This window comes from Balaenoptera borealis (genome assembly GCF_965194805.1).
Source record: "Balaenoptera borealis genome assembly, chromosome: 18".
Classification (NCBI taxonomy): Eukaryota; Metazoa; Chordata; class Mammalia; order Artiodactyla; family Balaenopteridae; genus Balaenoptera; species Balaenoptera borealis.
The window spans coordinates 65216200-65238504 of NC_138877.1; the positions used below are offsets into that span (position 1 = coordinate 65216200).

The window sequence follows — 22305 nt, forward strand, 5'->3', positions numbered from 1 at the left end:
TTTATGAATAAGTCACTCTGAGATCCTGTCATCACACAGCTCCTCCCCCAGCACAATTGTTGACTGTTCTGTTGACATGTTCTGTGCATCAGTAAGAACTTGTGCATACGTGGCCTTCCTTGTTTTTAAGCGCAAATGATAGCTGTTCCTTGCTTTTTTCATTTAATGTTATATCTCAGATTATATTCATATAGTTACCTCATTCTTTTTAATGGCTACATAGTATTTATGCTCTCTCCATTCCCTACTCCTCATTTTCCCTTCTAATGAACTGTTACAGTTTTATGTTTTTTTCCCCCAAAGAAGGAACTCTCACATTCACTTACTACTTGTATTCTTTTTGATTATTTATCACTTTCTGTGTTTTATCTTTAATCATTCCTTCCTTCGGTTTATTTTGTTGTTTCTTCTTACTTCTTGAATACATTTGTTTTCTTTCTTATTTATTAATATAAATATTTTAAGGCTGTGAACTTTTCTCTGAATACTGTTCTAGCTATATCCCATAGGTTCTGGTGTGTAGTGCTTTCATCATAGTTACGTTTTTATTTATAGATTCTGCAATTTTGGTTGTCATTTTCTCTTTGGCCTAAGAATTATTTGAGAAAGAGATCTTTAAAATTTCCTGTGGATAGAGGATTTTTTTATGTTTTTATGTTTTCTATTTTACTCATTTCATTGCCTTATGATAAAAAAAAAAAAAGTTCTCTGTACCATTTCCACCCAGAAAGAGTGTTTAATAATACTTTAAGTTCTAGTATATAGGTAATTTTTGTGAATGTTCTTTGGGCATTTAAAAAGATGGACTATTGGCTATTGAAGGTATAGAGTTTAATTTTTAATTATAGTGATTTTATTAATTACATTATTTAGGTTTTCTCTATTCTTATTTATTTTGATCCATTTGATGTGACTTGGACCTAGAGAAGTGAATTAGTCTCATACTGTACCAAGTTTCATTTTATAGTTCTTATAATTTTTGTTTTGATAATTTCAGTGCTATAATTTTTCAGTCCCTAGATATTCATGACTTAGGTTTTCACTATGAATTACATTTTCTACTACTTTAAAGTACCTTTCTTTTTTTGTTTTGTTTTAAATTTTATTGGAGTATAGTTGATTTACAATGCTGTATTACTTTCAGGTGCACAGCAAAGTGATTCAGTTATACATATACATATATTCATTCTTTTTCAGATTCTTCTCTCATATAGGTTATCACAGAATATTGAGTAGATTTCCCTGTGCTATTCAGTAGGTCCTTGTTGGTTATCTATTGGGTTGGCCAAAACGTTCATTCAGTTTTTTCCATAAGTCAGCTCTAGTAGTGCTTAGTTGTCTTTAACTTCATTCAAAACAATTTTGTTAGATTGTGACAGCTGTCATATCAGTGTGTATTTAAAAAAATAACTTAAAATTGGTGAATTTTTGTGTAGCCATTTTAATATTGAAGATGGAAGAAAAAAGCAACATTTTCGGCATATTATGCTTTATTATTTCAAGAAAGGTAAAAGCACAATTGAAATGCAAAAAAAGATTTGTGCAGTGTATGGAGAAGGTGCTGTGACTGATTGAATGTGTCAAAAGTGGTTTGCAAAGTTTCGTGCTGGAGATTTCTCGCTGGACGATGCTCCACGGTTGGGTAGACCAGTTGAAGTTGACAGCGATCAAATCAAGACATTAATTGAGAACAATCAATGTTATACCATGCAGGAGATAGATGACATACTCAAATATCCAAATCAAGCACTGAAAATCATTTGCACCAGCTTGGTTATGTTAATCGCTTTGATGTTTAGTTTCCACATAAATTAAGCACAAAAAACTTTCTTGACCATGTTTCCACATGCGATTCTCTACTGAAACTAATGAAAAGGTTCCGTTTTTAAAACAAATTGTGACGGGCGATGAGAAGTGGATACTGTACAGTAATGTGGAATGGAAGAGATTGTGGGGCAGCTGAAATGAACCACCACCAACCACACCAAAGGCACCGGTGGTCTTCATCCAAAGAAGGTGATGTTGTGTATATGGTGGGATTGGAAGGGAGTCCTCTATTATGAGCTCCTTCCGAAATCCAACGATTAATTCCAACAAGTTCAGCTGATGCCAAACTCTTGGCTCTCTGTTCACCAATGCCAAAAAGAAATACGAACAGTTTTAGCAGAACGAGAAAAAGTAGCTTTTATTCTTTACCAGGCAAAGAGAGGATACAGCAGGCTACCACCTCAAGAACTCTGCTCCCCCATCCCTGGGGAATAGGGAAAGGTTTTATAGGCCAAGACTCCATGGTCTGGGGTAGGTGATAAGGCTCAAACTAATGAAGGTCTTGCATTTCCTTCTTCTGCAAATTTATGGCCAAAAGCTGGCATCAGGTGGCTCAGCAACCAGGTCCCGTGTCCCTGAAGTTATCAGCCATGACCTTGTTTTTGAAATGCAGAGTGCTACAAGGGAGTGTAGGGGGAGAAGAATGCTAGGTGCAGAGTATAATTCATATGGAGTCACAGAGTAATGGGCTTTGTTTAGCTCTGTGAAGGACAAGTCTAGCTACAAGTGTTTGTTAGTAGTAACAGCTAAAGAATAACCAAGACTGCTTAACTCTTGCAGGCCTGTTTGGCTGCTATGTGCCTAAGGCCATTTACTCATTTCTGGTTTTGCTGCAACACTGCTCCCAATGAGACCAACTGAAAGCAGCACTCGACGAAAAGCATCTGGAATTAGTCAACAGAAAATGCATAATCTTCCATCAAGATAATGCAAGACTGCATGTTTTTTTGATGACCAGGTGAAAACCATTACAGCTTGGCTGGGAAGTTCTGATTCATCTGCCATATTCACCAGACATTGCACCTTCAGATTTCCATTTATTTCGGTCTTTACAAAATTCTCGTAATGGAAAAAGTTTCAGTTCCCTGGAAGTCTATAAAAGGTACCTGGAACAGTTCTTTCCTCAAACAGACAAAGAGTTTTGGGAAGATGGAATTATGAAGTTGCCTGAAAAAAGGCAGAAAGTAGTGGAACAAAACGGTGAATACATTGTTCAATAAAGTTCTTGGAGAAAATGAAAAATGTCTTATTTTTACTTAAAAACTGAAGGAATTTTTTTGGCCAACCCAAAATTTTACATGTAGTAGTGAGCGTATGTTAATCCCAAACTCCTGATTTATCCCTCCTCCCCCGTTTCCCCTTTGGTAACCAACAGTTTGTTTTCTATGTCTGTGAGTCTATTTATGTATTGTAAATAACTTCATTTGTATCATTTTTTAAAGATTCTACATATAAGTGATATCACAGGATATTTGTCTTTCTCTGTCTGACTTACTTCACTTAGTATGATAATCTCTAGGTCCACACATGTTGCTGTAGATGGCATTATTTCATTCTTTTTTATGGCTGAGTAATATTCCATTGTATATATATGCCGTGTCTTCTTTATCCATTCACCTGTCAAAGGACATTTAGGTTGCTTCCACGTGTTGGCTATTGTAAATAGTGCTGCAATGAACATTGGGGTGTATGTATCCTTTTGAACCATGGTTTTCTCCAAATATATGCCCAGGAATGGGATTCCTGGATAATATGGTAGTTCTATTTTTAGTTTTTTAAGGAACTTCCATACTGTTCCCCATAGTGGTTGTACCAATTTACATTCCCACCAGTAGTGTAGTAGGGTTCCCTTTTCCTCCACACCCTTGCCAGCATTTATTGTTTTAGGCTTTCTGATGACGGCCACTCTGACCAGTGTGAGGTGATACCTCATTGTAGTTTTGATTTGCATTTCTCTGATAATTAGTGATGTTGAGCATCTTTTCACATGCTTTATGGTCATCTGTATGTCTTCTTTGGAGAAATGTCTATTTAGGTCTTCTGCCCACTTTTGATTGGGTTGTTTGGGTTTTTTTTCTTTTTTTGATACTGAGCTATATGAATTGTTTATTTTGGAAATTAATACCTTGTTGGTCATCACATCATTTGCAAATATTTTCTCCCAGTCTGTAGGTTGTCTTTTCATTTTGTTTATTGTTTCCTTTGCTGTGCAAAGCTTTTAAGTTTAATTAGGTCCCATGTGCATATTTTTGTTTTTATTTTCATTACTCTAGCGAGTGGATCAAAAAAGACATTTCTGCAATTTATGTCAGAGTTCTGCCTATGTTTTCCTCTAAGAGTTTTATAGCCTTACATTTTTTTGTGTTTATGGTGTTTGAGAATGCTCTAATTTCATTATCTTACATGTAGCTGTCCAGTTTTCCCAGTGCCACTTAATTAAAGAGACTGTCTTTTCTCCATTGTACAGTCTTGCCTCCTTTCTCATAGGTTAATTGACAAAACTATAGGTGTGTGGATTTATTTCCAGGCTTTCTATCCTGTTCCATTGATCTATATTTCTGTTTGTGCACCAGTACCATACTGTTTTGATGACTGTAGCTTTGTAGTATAGTCTGAAGTCAGGGCACATGATTCCTCCAGCTCCATTTTTCTTTCTCAGGATTGCTTTGGCTATTCAGGGTCTTCTGTGTTTCCATACAAATTAAAAATTGTTTTGGTTCTAGTTCTGTGAAAAATATCATTGGTGATTTGATAGGGATTGCACTGAATCTGTAGATTGCCTTGGGTAGTATAGTCATGTTGACAATATTGATTCTTCCAATCCAAGAATATGGTATATCTTTCCATCTGTTTGTGTCAACTTCGATTTTTTTCATCAGCGTCTTATAGTTTACAGAGTACAAGTCTTTTGTCTCCTTAGGTAGGTTTATTCCTAGGTATTTTATTCTTTTTGATGCAATGGTAATGGGGTTGTTTCCTTAATTTCTCTTTCTGATCTTTTGTTGTTAGTATATAGGAATGCAATACATTTCTGTGTGTTACTTTAGTATCCTGCGTTAAGGAATTCATTGATGTGTTCTAGTAGTTTTCTGGTGGCATCTTTAGGATTTTGTATGTATAGTATTATGTCATCTGCAAACAGTGCCAGTTTTACTTCTTTCCAATTTGGATTCCTTTTCTTTCTTTTTCTTCTCTGATTGCCATGGTTAGGACTTCCAAAACTATGTTGAATAAAAGTGGTGAGAGTGGACATCCTTGTCTTGTCCTGATCTTAGAGGGAATGCTTTCAGCTTTTTACCATTGAGTATGTTGTTAGCTGTGGGTTTGTCATATATGGCCTTTATTATGTTAAGGCAGTTTCCTTCTCTGCCTACTTTCTGGAGAGTTTTTATCATAAATGGGTGTTGAATTTTGTCAAAAGCTTTTTCTGCATCTCTTGAGATGATCATATGGTTCTTATTCCTCAGTTTGTTAATGTGGTGTATCACACTGATTGATTTGCGAATACTGAAGAATCCTTGCATCCCTGGGATAAATCCCACTTGATCATGGTGTATGATCCTTTTAATGTGTTGTTGGATTCTGTTGGCTAGTATTTTGTTGAGGATTTTTGCATCAATGTTCATCAGAGATATAGCCTGTAATTTTCTTTTTTTGTGGTATTCTTTGTCTGGTTTTGGAATCAGGGTGGTGGTGGCCTCATAGAATGAATTTGGCAGTGTTCCTCCCTCTGCAATTTTTTGGAAGAGTTTCAGAAAGACAGGTGTTAACTCTTCTCTAAATGTTTGATATAATTCTCTTGTGAAGCCATCTGGTCCTGGACTTTTTGTTTGAAGTTTTTAAATCACTGCTTCAATTTAGTACTTGTGATTGGTCTGTTCATATTTTCTGTTTCTTCCTGGTTCAGTCTTGGAAGGTTGTACCTTTCTGAGAATTTGTCCATTTCTTCCAGGTTGTCCATTTTATTGGCATATAGTTGCTTGTAGTAGTCTCTTATGATCCTTTGTATTTCTGTGGTGTCAGTTGTAACTTTTTTCATTTCTAATTTTATTGATTTGAGCCCGCTCCCTTTTTTTTCTTGATGAGTCTGGCTAAAGGTTTTTCAGTTTTATCTTTTCAAAGAACCAGCTTTTACTTTCATTGGTCTTTTCTGGTTTTCTTTGTCTCTATTTCATTTATTTCTGCTCTGATCTTTATGATTTCTTTCTACTAATTTGGGTTTTGTTTGTTCTTCTTTCTCTAGTTGCTTTAGGTGTAAGGTTAGGTTGTTTATTTGAGATTTTTCAAATAAACTTCCCTCTTCAAACTGCATTTGCTGCATCCCATAGGTTTTGGCTTGTTGTGTTTTCATTTTCATTTTTCTCTAGGTATTTTTTGATTTCCTCCTTGATTTCTTCAGTGATCCACTGGTTGTTTAGTAACATATTGTTTAGCCTCCACATGTTTGTGTTTTATACATTTCTTTTTCTGTAATTGATTTCTAATCTCATAGTGTTGTGATCAGAAAGGATGCTGGATATGATTTCAGTTTTCTTAAATTTACCAAAAAATGATGGTTAGATGCCCTGAAGCAGGTGGCAATGCCTTAACCATTTGCTGTTGTCAGGCCCAAGAACCTCTTCCATCCTTGTCAAGGGGAGTGCTAACCTTCTCTTCTTTCATACAATGCTAAAGTGCCTTTCTTTGATTCATTTAATGTTTCTGGCCCTGAATCCAACCTGGTTCAAAACTGAAATTAAGTCCCCAGTTTTCATTTGCCTGATATGTCTTTGATTGTCTTTTGATATCAGATTGTAGATGTGTCTCCTGCAATGGCAAGTATTATAGTTAGGTTTAGCTCTGAGATTTAATCTTAGCCCTTAGGGGTATGTTTTATCTTAGTTCTGTTATGCTTTCAGTTTTTAGTATTCTTTTTTTTAAAAACCTTTTATTTTGTAGTCTGTAATTTTTGGATTTTTGTTATTTTGTGTGTTGCTTTAATTTCTTACAGGAACACTTTATTTCCTTATTATTGACTCCACATTATAAACACTGACATGTTTCCCTTTTCTCCATTCTACCAACAAATTTTAGTTGTTTATATGGTTCTTCTACTGTTTACCTTCAAATCTTTAAAAATACTTAAACCTCTATTATTTTACTTACCTGTGTTAAATGATACTTTTTGCATCTCTAGTTGACTAAAGTTTGTTCTTTGTATACTGTTTTTAAAAGTTTGGGTTGTGAGTCCTTAGTGGGCCTGTGAAATCCATTTAGTCAGTCATGACCAGCATGTTTTAAGAAATGAAATAGAAAAGAATGGAATGGATGAAGAATAGCAATGTATCTTTCCTAGTAATAGTAAATATTTCATTAAATTCTTTTCAGGATAGATGAATATAGGATAGATAGATATAGACAGTATATCCTTTTCAGGATAGATATATCCTAAATATATCCTTTTCAGGATAGATAAATATAGACAGTGAATCTGTACTGGTACTCAATGTGAATTTAAATGTATTTACTACTGTGGGCGGCAGTACAAATAAAAGTTTGAAAACAAGGCTCTATATCATCTTAAAGAGGGTGCATTGAAGTTAGAATCCCTGACTTATTGTAAATATAGTTAACCCTTGAATAGTACAGGTTTGAACTGCACAGGTTAACTTGTATTCACTTTTTAAAAAATTTGTACTGCAGTACTACATGATCCACAGTTGGTTCGATCTGTAGATATGGAGGGTGACTGCAGTGTTATATACAGACTGTCCAGAGGATCAGCGCCCTAACCTCTATGTTGCTCAAGGGTTAACTGTATGAAATATTTACCTCCTGTATCTCTAATTTGATAAAACTTGATCTTCTTTCCTGGATTCTTAAAAGATTCTTTCTTATTTTGAAGGTCATTGGTTTTTCCTAGGACATCATGCACTCTTGATCTCTAGATTCAAGTCTTTTATTTCTGAGCATTTGCTTGAATTACATCTTTGAATTTATTTGATTCGACTCTTCTCTTTAGCTATCTATAATGTGTATGTTGCTGTCCTTTGTCTATTTTATAAAGCTATTATCTCCTTAATCCTTTTAAATTTTTCATTAATTTACAGTTATTTGCCTTGCTTTCTCAATCCTATCCTCCATGTCTCATGTTGTTTTTTCAGCAGTGACTAATCTTCATGCTGCCTTTTAGAATGATCATTTCTTTGATGTTTTCATTTTTCTCTTCCATTTCACTTTCGGCCTCTGTCAACTCATGTTTCATCATTGTTGCTGTGCCATGTTTTCCTGTACTCTTGGATGTCCACAGGTTGATTGTTCTACTACATTTTGTTTGAATGTATTGTGTTATATTTTTTTACAATTTTCATCTTTTCAGTATTTTTTCATCCATCGTATGCTCATCTTATTCCTTGTCTTCATTTTTGTTTGTGTATTTTACAGATCCTATACTACTTTTTTATTACTGTTATTCCTACTACTCACCTTTGAATTGAGTTTTTTTTAGACCATATATCTGTGGGATAGTTGTGGCTAGGGCATCATTTGAGGCTAAAGGGAATTCTCTGTGCTTAACACAGAAGTTCCACATGGCCTAGAGAGAAAAAATAAGCGAGTGAGAGAGAAATCGAGAACACATATTCATTTAAGCCTGTATTCCTCCCTAGCCTGCAGAGATGGGCAGTCAATGGTGCTTGCATTTCAAAATCTCTCTTCTCCTAGGACCTCACCAATATACATGCTTCAGGCAAAGATACTGATTCTATATGATTCCTCACTGGCATTTGCCCCTTAGTTGGAGAGCTGTGTTCTCCCATGATGCTGAGATCTGTTCCCCTTACATACCATCTCTGTCATGCCACAGCCCACTGGATCCAGTTGCTTAATGTAGCCTGTCCAGATATTTTGTCACTTGGAATTTCAAATGACTCCTGATTTCATCAAAGATTGGGCTTATTTTTTATCTCCCAATATCCTTGCTGTTTAGGGTGATTTCTGAAAGGATAAGGGAAAAGAATATTCATTATTCCGTTAAGTTAAAAGCAAAAATCCTTTCTAACTCTACAGCACTCTTTTACTTTGGTAATATACCTGCCAGTATGTACACAAAGTTAGACCTACTTTCAAGACGAGGAGTTTGAGGGTTACTGGGATTGAACTAGGGCCATGCAGTTCAGGGAGAATGAACGTACAGTCTTGAGCCAGAATTCTACATATATTGAAGCACTGCTTGCTGGCTTTTAGCCACGCAGGTGAGCTTTTATTGCTCTGTTGCTCTTAGTAAGATCTAAGTTCATGATGGTGGTTTTATTTACAAGCTGGAGTTTAAGTACTAGACTATTTTAATCTACATTGGAGGAACTATAATGAACCACGCCCAAGAGAAGAAGGGGAAGAGGGCCAAGAAACCCACCACTCACTGGTCTCATGTTCTGCTTACCATGAATTGAATATTTTTGGCGTTATCTCTTTTAATCTTCACAACCATTCTGAGCTGGCATTATTATCCCTCAGATGGAGAAACTGAGGCAGAAGAACCTAGGTAACTTCTCAGAGTCACAGGTTAGAAAGTAATTTTTTAACCACCTTTCTGCCACCCAGGTTACCATGTTCACTGAGCTAAATGTGTCTCAACTGGGCTTCTTTGAAGATAAAACTACAGGATTCACTAAAGGGCCTCTGAGATGTTCTGTTTTCATCATTCAATCTGACTGATGCTGCTACTTTCCGTGGACTAAGGGGCCACATCTCTGAGCAGCATCATAATCACACCCAACACTTAGCTCAGCATGTTTTAAACCTGCAGTTTGTGGCCATCACTTAGTTCCTATGAGGTAGGTCATTGTCTCATTTCACAAATGTGGTAGCCAGTGTGGAGAAAGCTTAAGTGATTTTTCCAGGGTCAGCAGTGGTTCCAGGAGAGAGAGGTGAGATTGGGCCTCTCCATTCAGGCTCAGCCCATCCACAAGGACTCTGCTAACAAGCGTTCAGTCATCTCAACTCTCTTCATAACCCACCCTATGAAAAAGATGCCTTCTTTCACTTCCGCTGTCAGCCAGAGTGTAGTCTATACCATGAGAAAGAGAAGGGTCAAATCAAGGCTTTTATACACAGAAAGCTTATTTTCAGTATTCAGTTTCAATTATTGCAGACCATGAAGCAAAGGCCATTTTGGTTAAAAGGTGCTAGTAATAACATTTTCTGGGCTCCCCTGGTGGCGCAGTGGTTACGAGTCCACCTGCCAATGCAGGGGACACGGGTTCAAGCCCTGGTCTGGGAAGATCCCACATGCCGCAGAGCAACTAAGCCCATGCGCCACAACTACTGAGCCTGCGCTCTAGAGCCCGTGAGCCACAACTACTGAGCCTACGTGCCACAACTACTGAAGCCCGTGCACCTAGAGCCCGTGCTCCATAACAAGAGAAGCCACCGCAATAAGAAGCCCACGCACTGTAACGAAGAGTAGCCCCCGCTCACCGCAACTAGAGAAAGCCTGCACGCAGCAACGAAGACCCAACACAGCCAAAAATAAATTAATTAAAAAATTTTTTTTCTTTTAAAAAATTGCATTGAGAAGAGTTATGGGGAAAGGAACCAGGTGATTTTGGGAGGACAATCAAGCAGTAGAAAGTTAAAAGTATTTCCATTTGTTTTTTGGCTGTTTTTAGTTTCACCAAGAGAGTACATAATAGATAACCACACAAAATATGGCTAGCTTTAAAAAATGGAGGAGAGAGATCATATGCAATTAGCCTACCCCCAAAGGCCTTATTTTTTAAAATTCTTGCATTATAATGGAAATAGCCTCAGATTTCACCGAGTGGGGTCCACGCATTCTTGGAGAACTTCTTATTTTTCTCCTTAACTTAAGGGACATTTTAATATAGCATTTCATATTCAGTGCTGTTTGGAGGCGGGTAGCAAGTATGCAAGCAACAAGAGAAGAAGAAAGTACACTTGATATGAAGGTAGGTGTCTCAGTGCTTTTCTATTTCATGTGTGATGTCCATTATCTCTCGTGATAACTTTGTTGACAGCACCCACAAATGTATTTGGTCCCAGGTTTTTATAAACTAGATCCGTAATCCTATGTTTAGGCGACTCAGATACTGACACTAGTCAGCCTCAGATAGATGGTACATTTTCTGTTATAAAAGACTCAAACAAAACATTTCACATTCTTCTTTGGGGGAAAAAAAATGACATTTGAAGTTCTTTTTCAAAGAAATACATTTTGAGATAACAGCTCACAAACCTTGACATTATTTCATTTTGTTCTGCACATCTGTCAAGGAACTGAGATACAATACAGCTACTAAAAACTGATGATTGTGGAACAGAGAAACTTGGCAGCATTTCATTTCCTTTATGTTCTGATTATACATTTATCAAAAAACCTTTATTTCTTCCAGTTCAGCTAGAAATTGGTAGAATTCAAGAACTCAAAGGCCTGGCAAAGACCTGTCCTATTATTTGGTATCATTTCTTTTTCAAAGTTGCTTGGTTGAGTCTTTGTTAAAGCTTTTGATTCTCTTTTCATTCCTGTGACCCACCATACACAGATCACATTTCTATAGGCCCTATAACTGCTTTGCTGCAGTTAAATTAAATGCCAGCATATTTCATACATATATGCCAGTGTTTCAATGCTTGTCAGTCCGAGTTTATAAAATATAGGGATGACAACCTGATATTAACATCCAAATCTGGTGTGCTCATTTTATGTGTGAAAATGAGAAACCCTTTTCAGACACTAGATTTCCCAGCCTCTCTGTCACCCTGTTTTTAATGTATCTCCAGGTTTTCAGTAAAATGATTCTGCTTATCAATTTAATATAGTGATAAAACATATCTGTGAATCAGAATGATCAGAACTCAAGTGGATCTACAGGGTGTTTGGCATTAGGCCCAGCCCCACTGAGGGTTTTAATGGGGCTACTTCCTCCATAGAATAAATACATCCCTGGTTTTTTAAATTGTGGCTCCAGTAGTGATATAATTTGCTTCACATAAGGAAGTGGACCTAGAAATGCATTGCCTTAGGGAGGAGGACTTTAAAACTTTTAAACATGTTGTTTTTGTCTTTTTTCCCCTCAGGGGCACTTCAAAATGCAATAGACAGATATTACTCACAGTGACCATCTGGTTATGAACGCTTCCAATGGACAGCCCTCAGCCTTAACAATTTTTGAGTCAGCACCGTGATTCTACCATGAGGTCAAGTCTATTCCGAAGGCATTTCTCCAATAGTTTTTGCACTACATAAGGTATACTGTATTTTCTTTACACCAGCAACAAATATTTACACATACAAGATGTTCGTTTATTTGGATTATTTTCTCCAACTTCACCCAACGATTCTAAGCTCTTACAAAAGGATTATTTTTATTATGTTATACTATTTTTTTCTTATCCAGATCAGATGTACAGGCCACCAATAAAAGCTGTCTCTCAGTTTTTGTGCCTTGAGAGACTCCAGAGACAAAGCACATTTTCTAAGGTGCAAGACAAAGTTGTCACAGATGTTTCTTACTGTTCCCCAAATTATATACCCCTGTCCAATTATATCAAGGATTCTATTTAGTTGAAGCGTGTGTGTGAAGTTGCCATTTTGTCTCACCACTTCCTTTAACAGAACTGGGTTCCATACCCAAAGACCTCTGGTTAAAGTAGTAAGAGAAAACTAATAGGAAAGACAAAAAATATACCTTAGTTTAAGTGACATTATATGAAAGAGAGGCATCCCCTCTCCAGAAAAAAAAAATATAGGGTTAAAATACAGAAGGACAGTATTATATGCTCTAAAAGAGAAGGGAGAGAAAATATACTTTTTCAAAATAGGAGCCCTTCTAGGAGATTTCATAATGAAGGACAGATGTGTGATCAATTGTCTTTTAGACTGAAGATCTTATTTTTTAATTTTTTTCATTGTGGTAAAATATATATAACATAAAATTTGCCATATAGCCATTTTTAAACATACAATTCAATGTCATTAATCACATCTACAGTGTTGTGCAACCATCAATGTCTGGTTAATTTTTGGTAATTATTTTAGGACTATTCAGTTATTTCTATAGAGTCATTTTTGGTACATTTTATTTCTCTAGGAGTGGATCTCCTGTGAGTTTTGAACTTGATTGACATAAAGTTATTCACAATATCTTATATGTTTGCTTTTTATGGCTTGATTGATCCTTTCTGGTTTTTTAAACACTTTCTAGTTCATTACATTATTCTTTCTTTCCTTCAACTTTTCATTTATTTTGAGATTTTTTTGGTCAATTCTTAAACTGGAAACTTAATTTTCAACTTAATTCTTTTTCTAATATAAGTACATAAAGTGTACTTTTGTTTCCTAAGACCCACCTTAGCTGCAACCTACAAGTTTTGGTGCTTAGCACTGATCAATACCCATAGTATTAGGTATTTTCTAATTTCTAATTTAACTCAATTATATCTTTTACCCATGAGTTATTCATAAGTATAATGTTCTCTAAATTTCAAATGCTAATGTATTTTTTCTATTAGATTGAACCATGTGGAACTGCTAACAGCCAACCTTTTTTTTTTCACTTATAAAATGGCAGTTTCATACGGTTCAACATAATAGTTTTCTTTTGTTATTAATAGATAATTTCATTTTGGTCAGAAAACATTAGATTGAGGATTTTAAACCAAAGGTAACCACATTCACCCACAAAGTCCTTGTTTCCACCATTTTGTATTTTATTTGGTGATTCTAAAATGTTATATGTGTAACCAGTAATTTTCAAATAAGAATCCTCCCCAAGTACTGGAATGTTTTCTGACACATGCTGCAAGTTGGTTCTCTGGGATACACACCCAGATGGAGTTTAGTGTTGGCATGTTTATTAGGGGTGCCCTTGGGATCAATACTTGCAGAAGCGAGAGGGAAGAAACAAAATAGGGCAGAGGGAGAAATCAAGCTGGAACACTGGCCAGATGACCTTAGCTGACCCCATGGGGGCTCTGGAATGAAGACGGCCCTTCAGGGTTTCCTGACATGTCCAATGGCCAGGCCTTTATACCTCCACCTTGACGGGTCACTGCATACAGGCTGCCCCCAGAGGAGCTGATGGCTAAAGACTGCCCACTAGCAGCACTTCCAGCAGCTGGGGCAACAAGTCCTTGAAGGGAGGTCTGGACAGCACCTCTCCATGCCCCCCATGGCATGTCTCACAACTCCAGAGGTAGATAATTAGAATGTACTGGGGCAGAACACTCTTGGTGACTGACATTTAAGTCAGAATGACTAAGTGATCCTCCTCAATACCCTGTGGTCTAAAAAAAGAGGAGAAGGTCCATGTAGGGGAGACAGCCTCATTCTCTAGGGTCAGCCCAGTTTTCACCTCTTCTAGGAAGCCACCGTAAGATCAACCCTCATCCTAGGTAACTCATATTTCTGTAATACCCTGACCGCCTCTCACTTGTTAAACTGAACCATACTTGGTTAGTGTCCTGTTGTTGCTATCTTGAAATAATTTCTAAACAATGGACCCTGCTTTTTCCATTTTGCCCTGGGCCCTTTAAAATATGTAGCCTGCCCTGACTATAAGTATTTGTAGGTGGTCTGTTTTCTCACTGTTAGTTCCCTGTTCACAAGAAAAGAAAGAATGTTCATGGAATAGGCAAGGCCAGCCTGTATATAGTTTAAAGGGGGGATCAGGTCTTGAAATAAACCCACACACTACTCATGGTCAATTAATCTAGGACAAAGAATATAGGCAAAAATATACAATGGGGAAAAGACATTTTCTTCAATAAGTGGTGCTGGGAAATCTGGACAGCTACATGTAAAAGAATGAAATTAGAACATTCTCTAACACCACATACAAAAATAAACTCAAAATGGATTAAAGACCTAAACGTAAGGCCAGACACTATAAAACTCTTAAAGGAAAACATAGGCAGCACTCTGACATAAATTGCAGCAATGTCTTTTTTGATCTACCTCCTAGAGTAATGAAAATAAAACCAAAAATATGCAAATGGGACCTAATTAAACTTAAAAGCTTTTGCACAGCAAAGGAAACAATAAACAAAATGAAAGAAAACCTATGGACTGGGAGAACATATTTGCAAATGATGTTTTGACCAACAAAGTATTTACTTCCAAAATATACAAACAGCTCATATAGCTCAGTATCAAAAAACACAACCCAATCAAAAAATGGGCAGAAGACCTAAATAGACATTTCTCCAAAAAAGACATACATTGGCCAACAGGCACATGAAAAGAAGCTCAACATCACTATTAGAGAAATGCAAATCAAAACTACAGTGAGGTATCACCTCACACCAGTCAGAAAGGCCATGACCAAAAAGTCTACAAATAATAAATGCTGGAGAGGGTGTGGAGAAAAGAGAACCCTCCTATACTGTTGGTGGGAATGTAAATTGGTACAGCCAGTATGGAAAACAGTATGGAGGTTCCTTAAAAAACTAAAAATAGAGTTACCATATGATCCAGCAATACCACTCCTGGGCATATATCCGGAAAAGACGGAAACTCTAATTCGAAAAGATACATGCACCCCAATGTTCATAGCAACACTATTTACAATAGCCAAGACATGGGAACAACCTAAATGTCCATCGATAGATGAACGGATAAAGAAGATGTGGTATATATATACAATGGATTACTCAGCCATAAAAAAGAATGAAATAATGCCATTTGCAGCAACATGGATGGAGCCAGAGATCATACTAAGTGAAGTAAGTTAGGCAGGGAAAGACAAATACCATATGATATCACTTATATGTGGAATCTAAACTATGATGCAAGTGAACTTATTTACAAAACAAGCAGACTCACAGATATAAAAAAGAAACTTAGGGTTACCAAAGGGGAAAGTGGGGGGAAAGATAAATTAGGAGTTTGGGATTAACAGATACACACTACTATATATAAAATAGATAAACAGCAAGGACCTACTGTATAGCACAGGGAACTGTACTCAGTATCTTGTAATAACCTATAATGGAAAAGAATCTGAAAAAAAAAATATATATGCATAACTGAATCTTTGCTATATACCTGAAACTAACACAACATTGTAAATCAACTATACTTCAATTAAAAAAAAAAAAGATACTAAGTCCTTCTTCAAAAAAAATAAAGGGATCAGATCCTGCCAACAAAAGTGCATGTGATAATACCTAGTGAGTTCACCTGGCCGCCACTCCTCACTTGCACTCTGTAGGTGGGTTCCCGAGCTGTCTTCCCTCATGTTACCCACAGGCACTCAGGATAGCCATGGCTGTATGTGTGTTTACATACAGGTAATATTCCAAGACTCTGGGCACTGCAAGGAAGCAACAGTACCTAGCACTCTTCACCTTTATCAATGGCCTTATACCTACCATGAAAAATTATAACCCATTAGATAACAGGGACTTCCCTGGTGGCACAGTGGTTAAGAATCCGCCTGCCAATGCAGGGGACACGGGTTCGAGCCCTGGTCCAGGAAGATCCCACATGCCGCGGAGCAACTAAGCCCATGAGCCACAACTACTGAGCCTGCACTATAGAGCCTGCAAGCCACAACTACTGAACCCGCGTGCCACAACTCCTGAAGCCTGCGTGCCTGGAGTCCATGCTCTGCAACAAGAGAAGCCACCGCAGTGAGAAGCCTGCGCACCACAACAAAGAGTAGCCCCCGCTCACCACAACTAGAGAAAGCCTGTGCACAGCAACGAAGACCCAACACAGCCAAAATTAATTAGAAAAAAAATTTAATTAAAAAAATAACAAAAGAATCCATGAATTTTAGTATTACTGCTCCATAAACAGGAGAGAAGGGAAATATCTTGTATAATTAAATGCAAAGAAATACAGAAGGAACAATGGAGGCAGAAAACTATCCAATGAAGAAAAAACTAGTGGGTGAAACTTTGATGTGGGGCACAATATTGACATAATATCAAATTATCTCTCTGCAAATTACTTATTAATTATAAAAGGAAAAAACAACTGTACAGAGGATCGCCCCCAAAACCTATTCAAATCCATTATGCATTATTTAAATGATGTAATATGCAGAGGTATCCCAAATATTAACACCATTTTACTGATTTTACAGGGTAAGGAAATTTCCAAGGCTAGACAATAACCACCCATGAAGGTAGAGATCACTATCCTCTTATTTATTGTGTCATTCCCAGAATAATAAAGATACAGAGGAGACACTCAAGAATCATTTGTTGAATAACTGAATGCCTATGAATTATTAAAGAAGCCATAAGAGAGACTGAGCTTCAGACTTTGCTAACCCTGGTAGGTTGGCACCTCTAAAGCACCCCAGTCCAGGAGTCAGAAGACTGGATTCTAGTCCCAGCAGTGGTACTGAGGCCCCAGGGCCTCAACTGTCCCCCCATCTCCTTCTCCACTCCAGTTCAGCATCTCCATGACCCTTAATATCTCTAGGTCTCAATTTACTTCTAAAACAAAAGTATACATCTGTGAGCTTTACCAATAAACAGGTTTGAAACGTGTTGGGCCATGTATCTTACAGTTATTTCCTACAGAGAACACTCAGGGAATTAACAATGGGACTTACCCTTAAAGGCCCTCTTTAAAATTCTGCTTGTACGGGAAAGATGCTCAAAATCAATAATCGTTAGGGAAATGCAAATCAAAACCACAATGAGACACCACTTCACACATATTAGGAGGGCTACTATGGGAGAAAAAAAAGGAGAAAAGAAAGTTTGGCAAGGATGTGGAGAAACTGGAACCCTTGCACATTGATGGTGGGGGATGTAAAATGGTGTAGTCACAAAGGTCAGAAACTGTATGATTCTACTTACATGAAGGTACTCAGAGCAGTCAAATTCAGAGAGAAACAGAGTGGCACTGTGGTTGCCAGGGGCGGGAAGGAAGGAGAGTGGGGAGTTAGTGTTTAATGATACACTAAGGCAGGATGAAAAGAGTTCTGGAAATTGATTGCACAATGATGTGAATGTATATAACACTGGACCAAATGCTTAAAAATAGTTCAGATGGTAAATTTTATGTTGTGTGCATTTCACCACTATTTTTTTTAATTAAATGAGAAAAAAAAATTCCACTCGATGTGCCCCAGGTGGAAACCTTCCTGTGTTAGAGTCTAGACTTTGCCACTTTCTGGTTGTTACGACCTTGGACTAGCCACGTAACGTCTCAGTATTGGCCTCTGGCAAACAGGGAGAACACATGGAGATGACACCTCCCAAGGCTGCTGAGGGATCACTGAGAGGATCAGTGACGCTCTGAACAGGACAAAGTTGCACCAAAGAGCTGCCTTCGCCGCGACAGCGCTCTTGAGTAACCCCATGCGGGCCCAGCAGAAAGCCTCTGACAACTGTGACAGATGAAGTCACAACAATAGTAGAGCCTGTTGGGAAGGAGGCACACTCTCCTTTCCCGGCAAAGACTCAGCCAGTGAAAAACTCTCTCTTCTACAGCCCTCCCAACTTGCTTTTGCTATGTATAAGAGTTCTTCTCCCCGTGCCCTTTGGGGACTCGCACGTTGACTCCACGGTGGCAGACCCTGAATTGCCATTCTCTGCTGATCCCGAATAAACCCATTTTCCCGGAGAAATACCTGACAGTCTATTTGTTTCAGGTCAACCAAAGGAAGGGATTGTTTAACAAGATCTGGGGACCCCGGAAGACTCAAAGGCAAATTATCCACGTGACACATCTGAGTGGACACTAGTTGACACCTCTCAGGCTGACCAGATGCAGGACTATAAAGACCCAAAAAACCAGGAATAAACTACAGGAGATAAACTTAAATTTGTTACACTGTTTATTTTGTCATAAAGACACAGTAGTAAATTATAATACACCTTCAGGCTGTTCTACATTTGCTTGGGGCTGTAGTTATTGTATAAAATTACCAAAACTCATCAAACTAAATGGTTAGGAAAGGGGAACAGGTCAAGGCCAGAGAAAATGCCCTTGAAAGCTCACCCAGTCTCCATCTACATCATCTGGATTTCTGACTGTTAACCAAGAACAAAATTAATACAGGTGGTATTCTGAAAATGGTGCAAAGAATCCTAGTTTGAAATTAAACATTTCTATGCACTCATGATCACTAGTTACAGAGGGCCTAACAGGACCAACCTCTCTAAACCATCACAGCACTCAGCCAGTTTGCATTCCCCCTCATGGCATCATCTTTCTGAGACAAGAGTCTCCAGAGAGTCTGTCTGGACACCAGTGGCAGTTTCCACAGCTGCACTCCCTTTGCAAGGGGACAGTTCACTGATTGAGGTGTGGCCAGCATCGGGAGAGCCAGGATTTAACCACTCAATGATGGGCCAAGTGCATCTGGCCCAAGACACTGTTCAACCCTCATCTCTTGGGACAGGTCCTGCACTAACCCCCAACCTGCTGGCCTCTGAGATGAGGGTGGGAGAGAAGTGCAGAGCACACCCCAGAGGCCTGCAGTGCAGGACAGTGGGGACATAACCAGGGAGAGTCTCAGCAGACTGGACAATCTAGTACCCAGCTGGACACAGTTATAAACTGTGCCCCTTACTTTCAATGACGGGGGAAAGGAAGAATTAGTCAATAATCCATGATGGGGAAATGGGATGCTTCGGAAAAAACGAGGCCTAGCTTATATCAAATACTAAAAGAAATTCTAGCTGCCTTTATTGTTAGATAAGGAATGATAAAAGAGCTACAATAAAGTGCTTACGGAGATTTAGATGATGCTGGGATCTTAAAAAAGACAGTACAAAAGCAACAGGAGAAAAAAAAAGCTCAATATAATTAATGATATATAATTTAAAACCTCTATTACAATACAAATGAAAATCTGGCAAAATATTATAAGCACTATTGCAAGTTACTTCAAAAATATAAATGCCTCATAGGAAAAAATCCATTAAGAGACAATTCAAAAATGACAAATAGATGGTCAATATACACAAAAACTGCCATCTCTATAAATTAAATAAATTCAAATTAAAACTGTCTGATATTATTTTAGACTTCAGACTGAGAAAAAATGTAATTCAGGTACTCAAAGTTGACAATGAAATAAGCACACAAACAGCTATTAAGAGGGCAAATCTGTCCAAACCTGATGGAAAACAATTTGGCCTTTCACCAGTTAGTCTACTTCTAGGAATACAGAAAAAGGAAAAATGCACCAAAGTACATGGTCATGGATATGCATCACATCATAATTAGAAATAAACTGTGTTAAAAATGAAAGACTGCATAAATTGCAATACCATGTTTCAAAGATTATGTAATGCCCATAAATAAATGTAAACCACAGAAAATTAAGAAGGATTCAGGATTCAAAACTGTTTAGTTTTATAGAAAAGATGTGGCTGTGTGCAGATGTGCATAAAGATTTCTAGGGGAAAGACTAAGAAACAACCAAAATATCAGCAAGTGTACTTGGCTAATAGAAAGAAATCCTTATTCCTTTCTTCTTCTATAGTTTTAAATTTCTTACAGAAATAGAAAAATATATATTCTTTCCTAAAGTTCACAATTACCACTAGCCATAATGTATGACTCCTCTTAGACCTTAAGTCCAAACTGAGCTGTGGAAACACTAAAACCCCAGTGAAGTTGAAATGGAGCAGGACCCCTATGGTCCTTGCCTCCCATGTCCTCAGCCTGCCTTTTGTCTGTGGAAAAACTTTAGCCAAAGAATAAGTTTAATCAGAGAAGTGAGAAAATACAGAAGCAGAGGAAAACAGTCAACCAGGACAAAACAACAGTAGTTTAGTCAGTAAGCAAATTCAAGGGGCTTTAGTGCCTCCTCAAGGGCTACAGATCATATTCTGAGCCATAACCTGCGAGCTGTGTTATAGATACTGAAAGCCCCACCAGGTGGAAGAGGTTAACTACATGACGACCAGGCTGTAGCCATGACATAAGCTGCCACAATTCCGAGAACTGGCCTCGAGGAAATGGGAACAAACCGACCCTGGGACGAAGATTAACTGTACTTAAAACAATCAAGATGACGCTGGTCAGACCACCAGTGACCAATTTCAAGATGACCATCAGAGCTGACTGTGCTGTTTCTGCATGCAGCCCTCTCCGTCTGTCTATGAAAGCTCTTGTCCACTGAATGTCGGGGTGGGGAGGGGGGAGTCGGCCTTTGAACAGGCATCTGCCCTCCCCCCCAACCCCCATGACAGCATCCAAAATAAAGCAAGCTTTCCTTTCCACCAACCTTGCCTCTTTATTGGTTTTTGAGCAGCGAGTAGCCCGACCCCACTTTCGGTTACAAGGTCATTCGTATAAAAGTAAGCTAGTTACTGGCATCATTTACAAGTTTAGAAAACTGATGAAATTTGAGAAGAACAAATACCCAATAAAAAGACGAAAACTCAGTTTTTCTCTACAAAATGGGCCTCGTCTCTGGGCAGCACTTGCTGGCTGGGCTCACTTCAGCTTTCCCGGGGCAGCGAGAGGGGGACACAAGGAAATCACTAAGGTACCTCAGACTTTACAGACAGACGGTAATCATGGTCAACATCTAACCCCTTTTTAAAAGTTAATACTGAAATAACAATGCCCATGGGAGGAGTGGCTTGAAGCAGTGGCCAGCCTCAACCTTCCATCAGAATCACCTGGAGCACTTGTTTAAACGCCATCCCCAGAGTTTCTAATTTTACAAAATTGGCTTAGAATGGGTGCGGGGCAATTGCATTTCTAACAAGCTCCCGGGTGATGAGGACGCTGCAGGTCTGAGCGCCGTACTTTGAGAGCAGCCACCCTAAAGCTTGGTAACAGAGATGTTTCACTTGCATCATCTCCAACAGCACGAACTTTAAGCACTTCCCTTGAGAAACTCCTGTCTACAAAGACAAAGGTGTGTTTGGAATCGCCTTTTCCCTGCATTTAAGACCAAGTATCCAAATCGAAGCAGCGCAGTACAGCAGTTACATACAGGGTGAACAGGGGCTCGGGAGCCAGCCCGCCTGGTTCGGGGTCCTGCTCCACCACTCACTAGCTGTGTGATGGTAGGAAACTTGACCTCTGCTTCAGTGCCTTCAGCTCCTTCCCCTCCAGAGGGAAAACTGGAGATGGGTGACTACCCAAATCAGTGAGAAGTCTTCACCTTCCCATTTCCATGCATACACACTTTGAAAATCCACAAACAGAAGAAGCTTGAAGTGTTCCTTGCCCTGCCTGAAGTTCAGGAGATGTTTGCCCACTTTGCTATTATTTACGTTAACCATCCCCATATTCCTTCTAGGCCCCTCTCTCCTTAAGGGCCACCAAATGACCAAGAGATGTAGCTACACACACTGAATACACCACAATCAAAACAAGCATAGGAGCTCCCACCCCCTGGGGATCCCGCAAGGCTGTCCCATAATAAAAGGAAATATCAGAATTTGGGAAAGATGAATGGGTTAGGGTCCAGTAACAAAAGATCTAATAATCACCCAAGTGTAATTACAGTCCAACTAGTTAGTAGTTCCAGCTACTAGATGGAAAAC

The 22305-nt window shown here is 38.3% G+C and overlaps 1 protein-coding gene across 1 annotated transcript in view; it reads left to right on the forward strand.

The window, feature by feature from the left end:
* LOC309615811 (ATP-binding cassette sub-family C member 4-like) overlaps positions 1-12396 on the forward strand; it is a 204891-nt gene extending 192495 nt beyond the window's left edge. The window contains 2 exon segments of the mRNA XM_082365781.1: positions 10709-10775; positions 11905-12396. Of these exon segments, the coding sequence (XP_082221907.1) occupies positions 10709-10768 (60 nt within the window). The 3' untranslated portion in view covers positions 10769-10775; positions 11905-12396.
* Positions 12397-22305: the final 9909 nt, after the last annotated feature.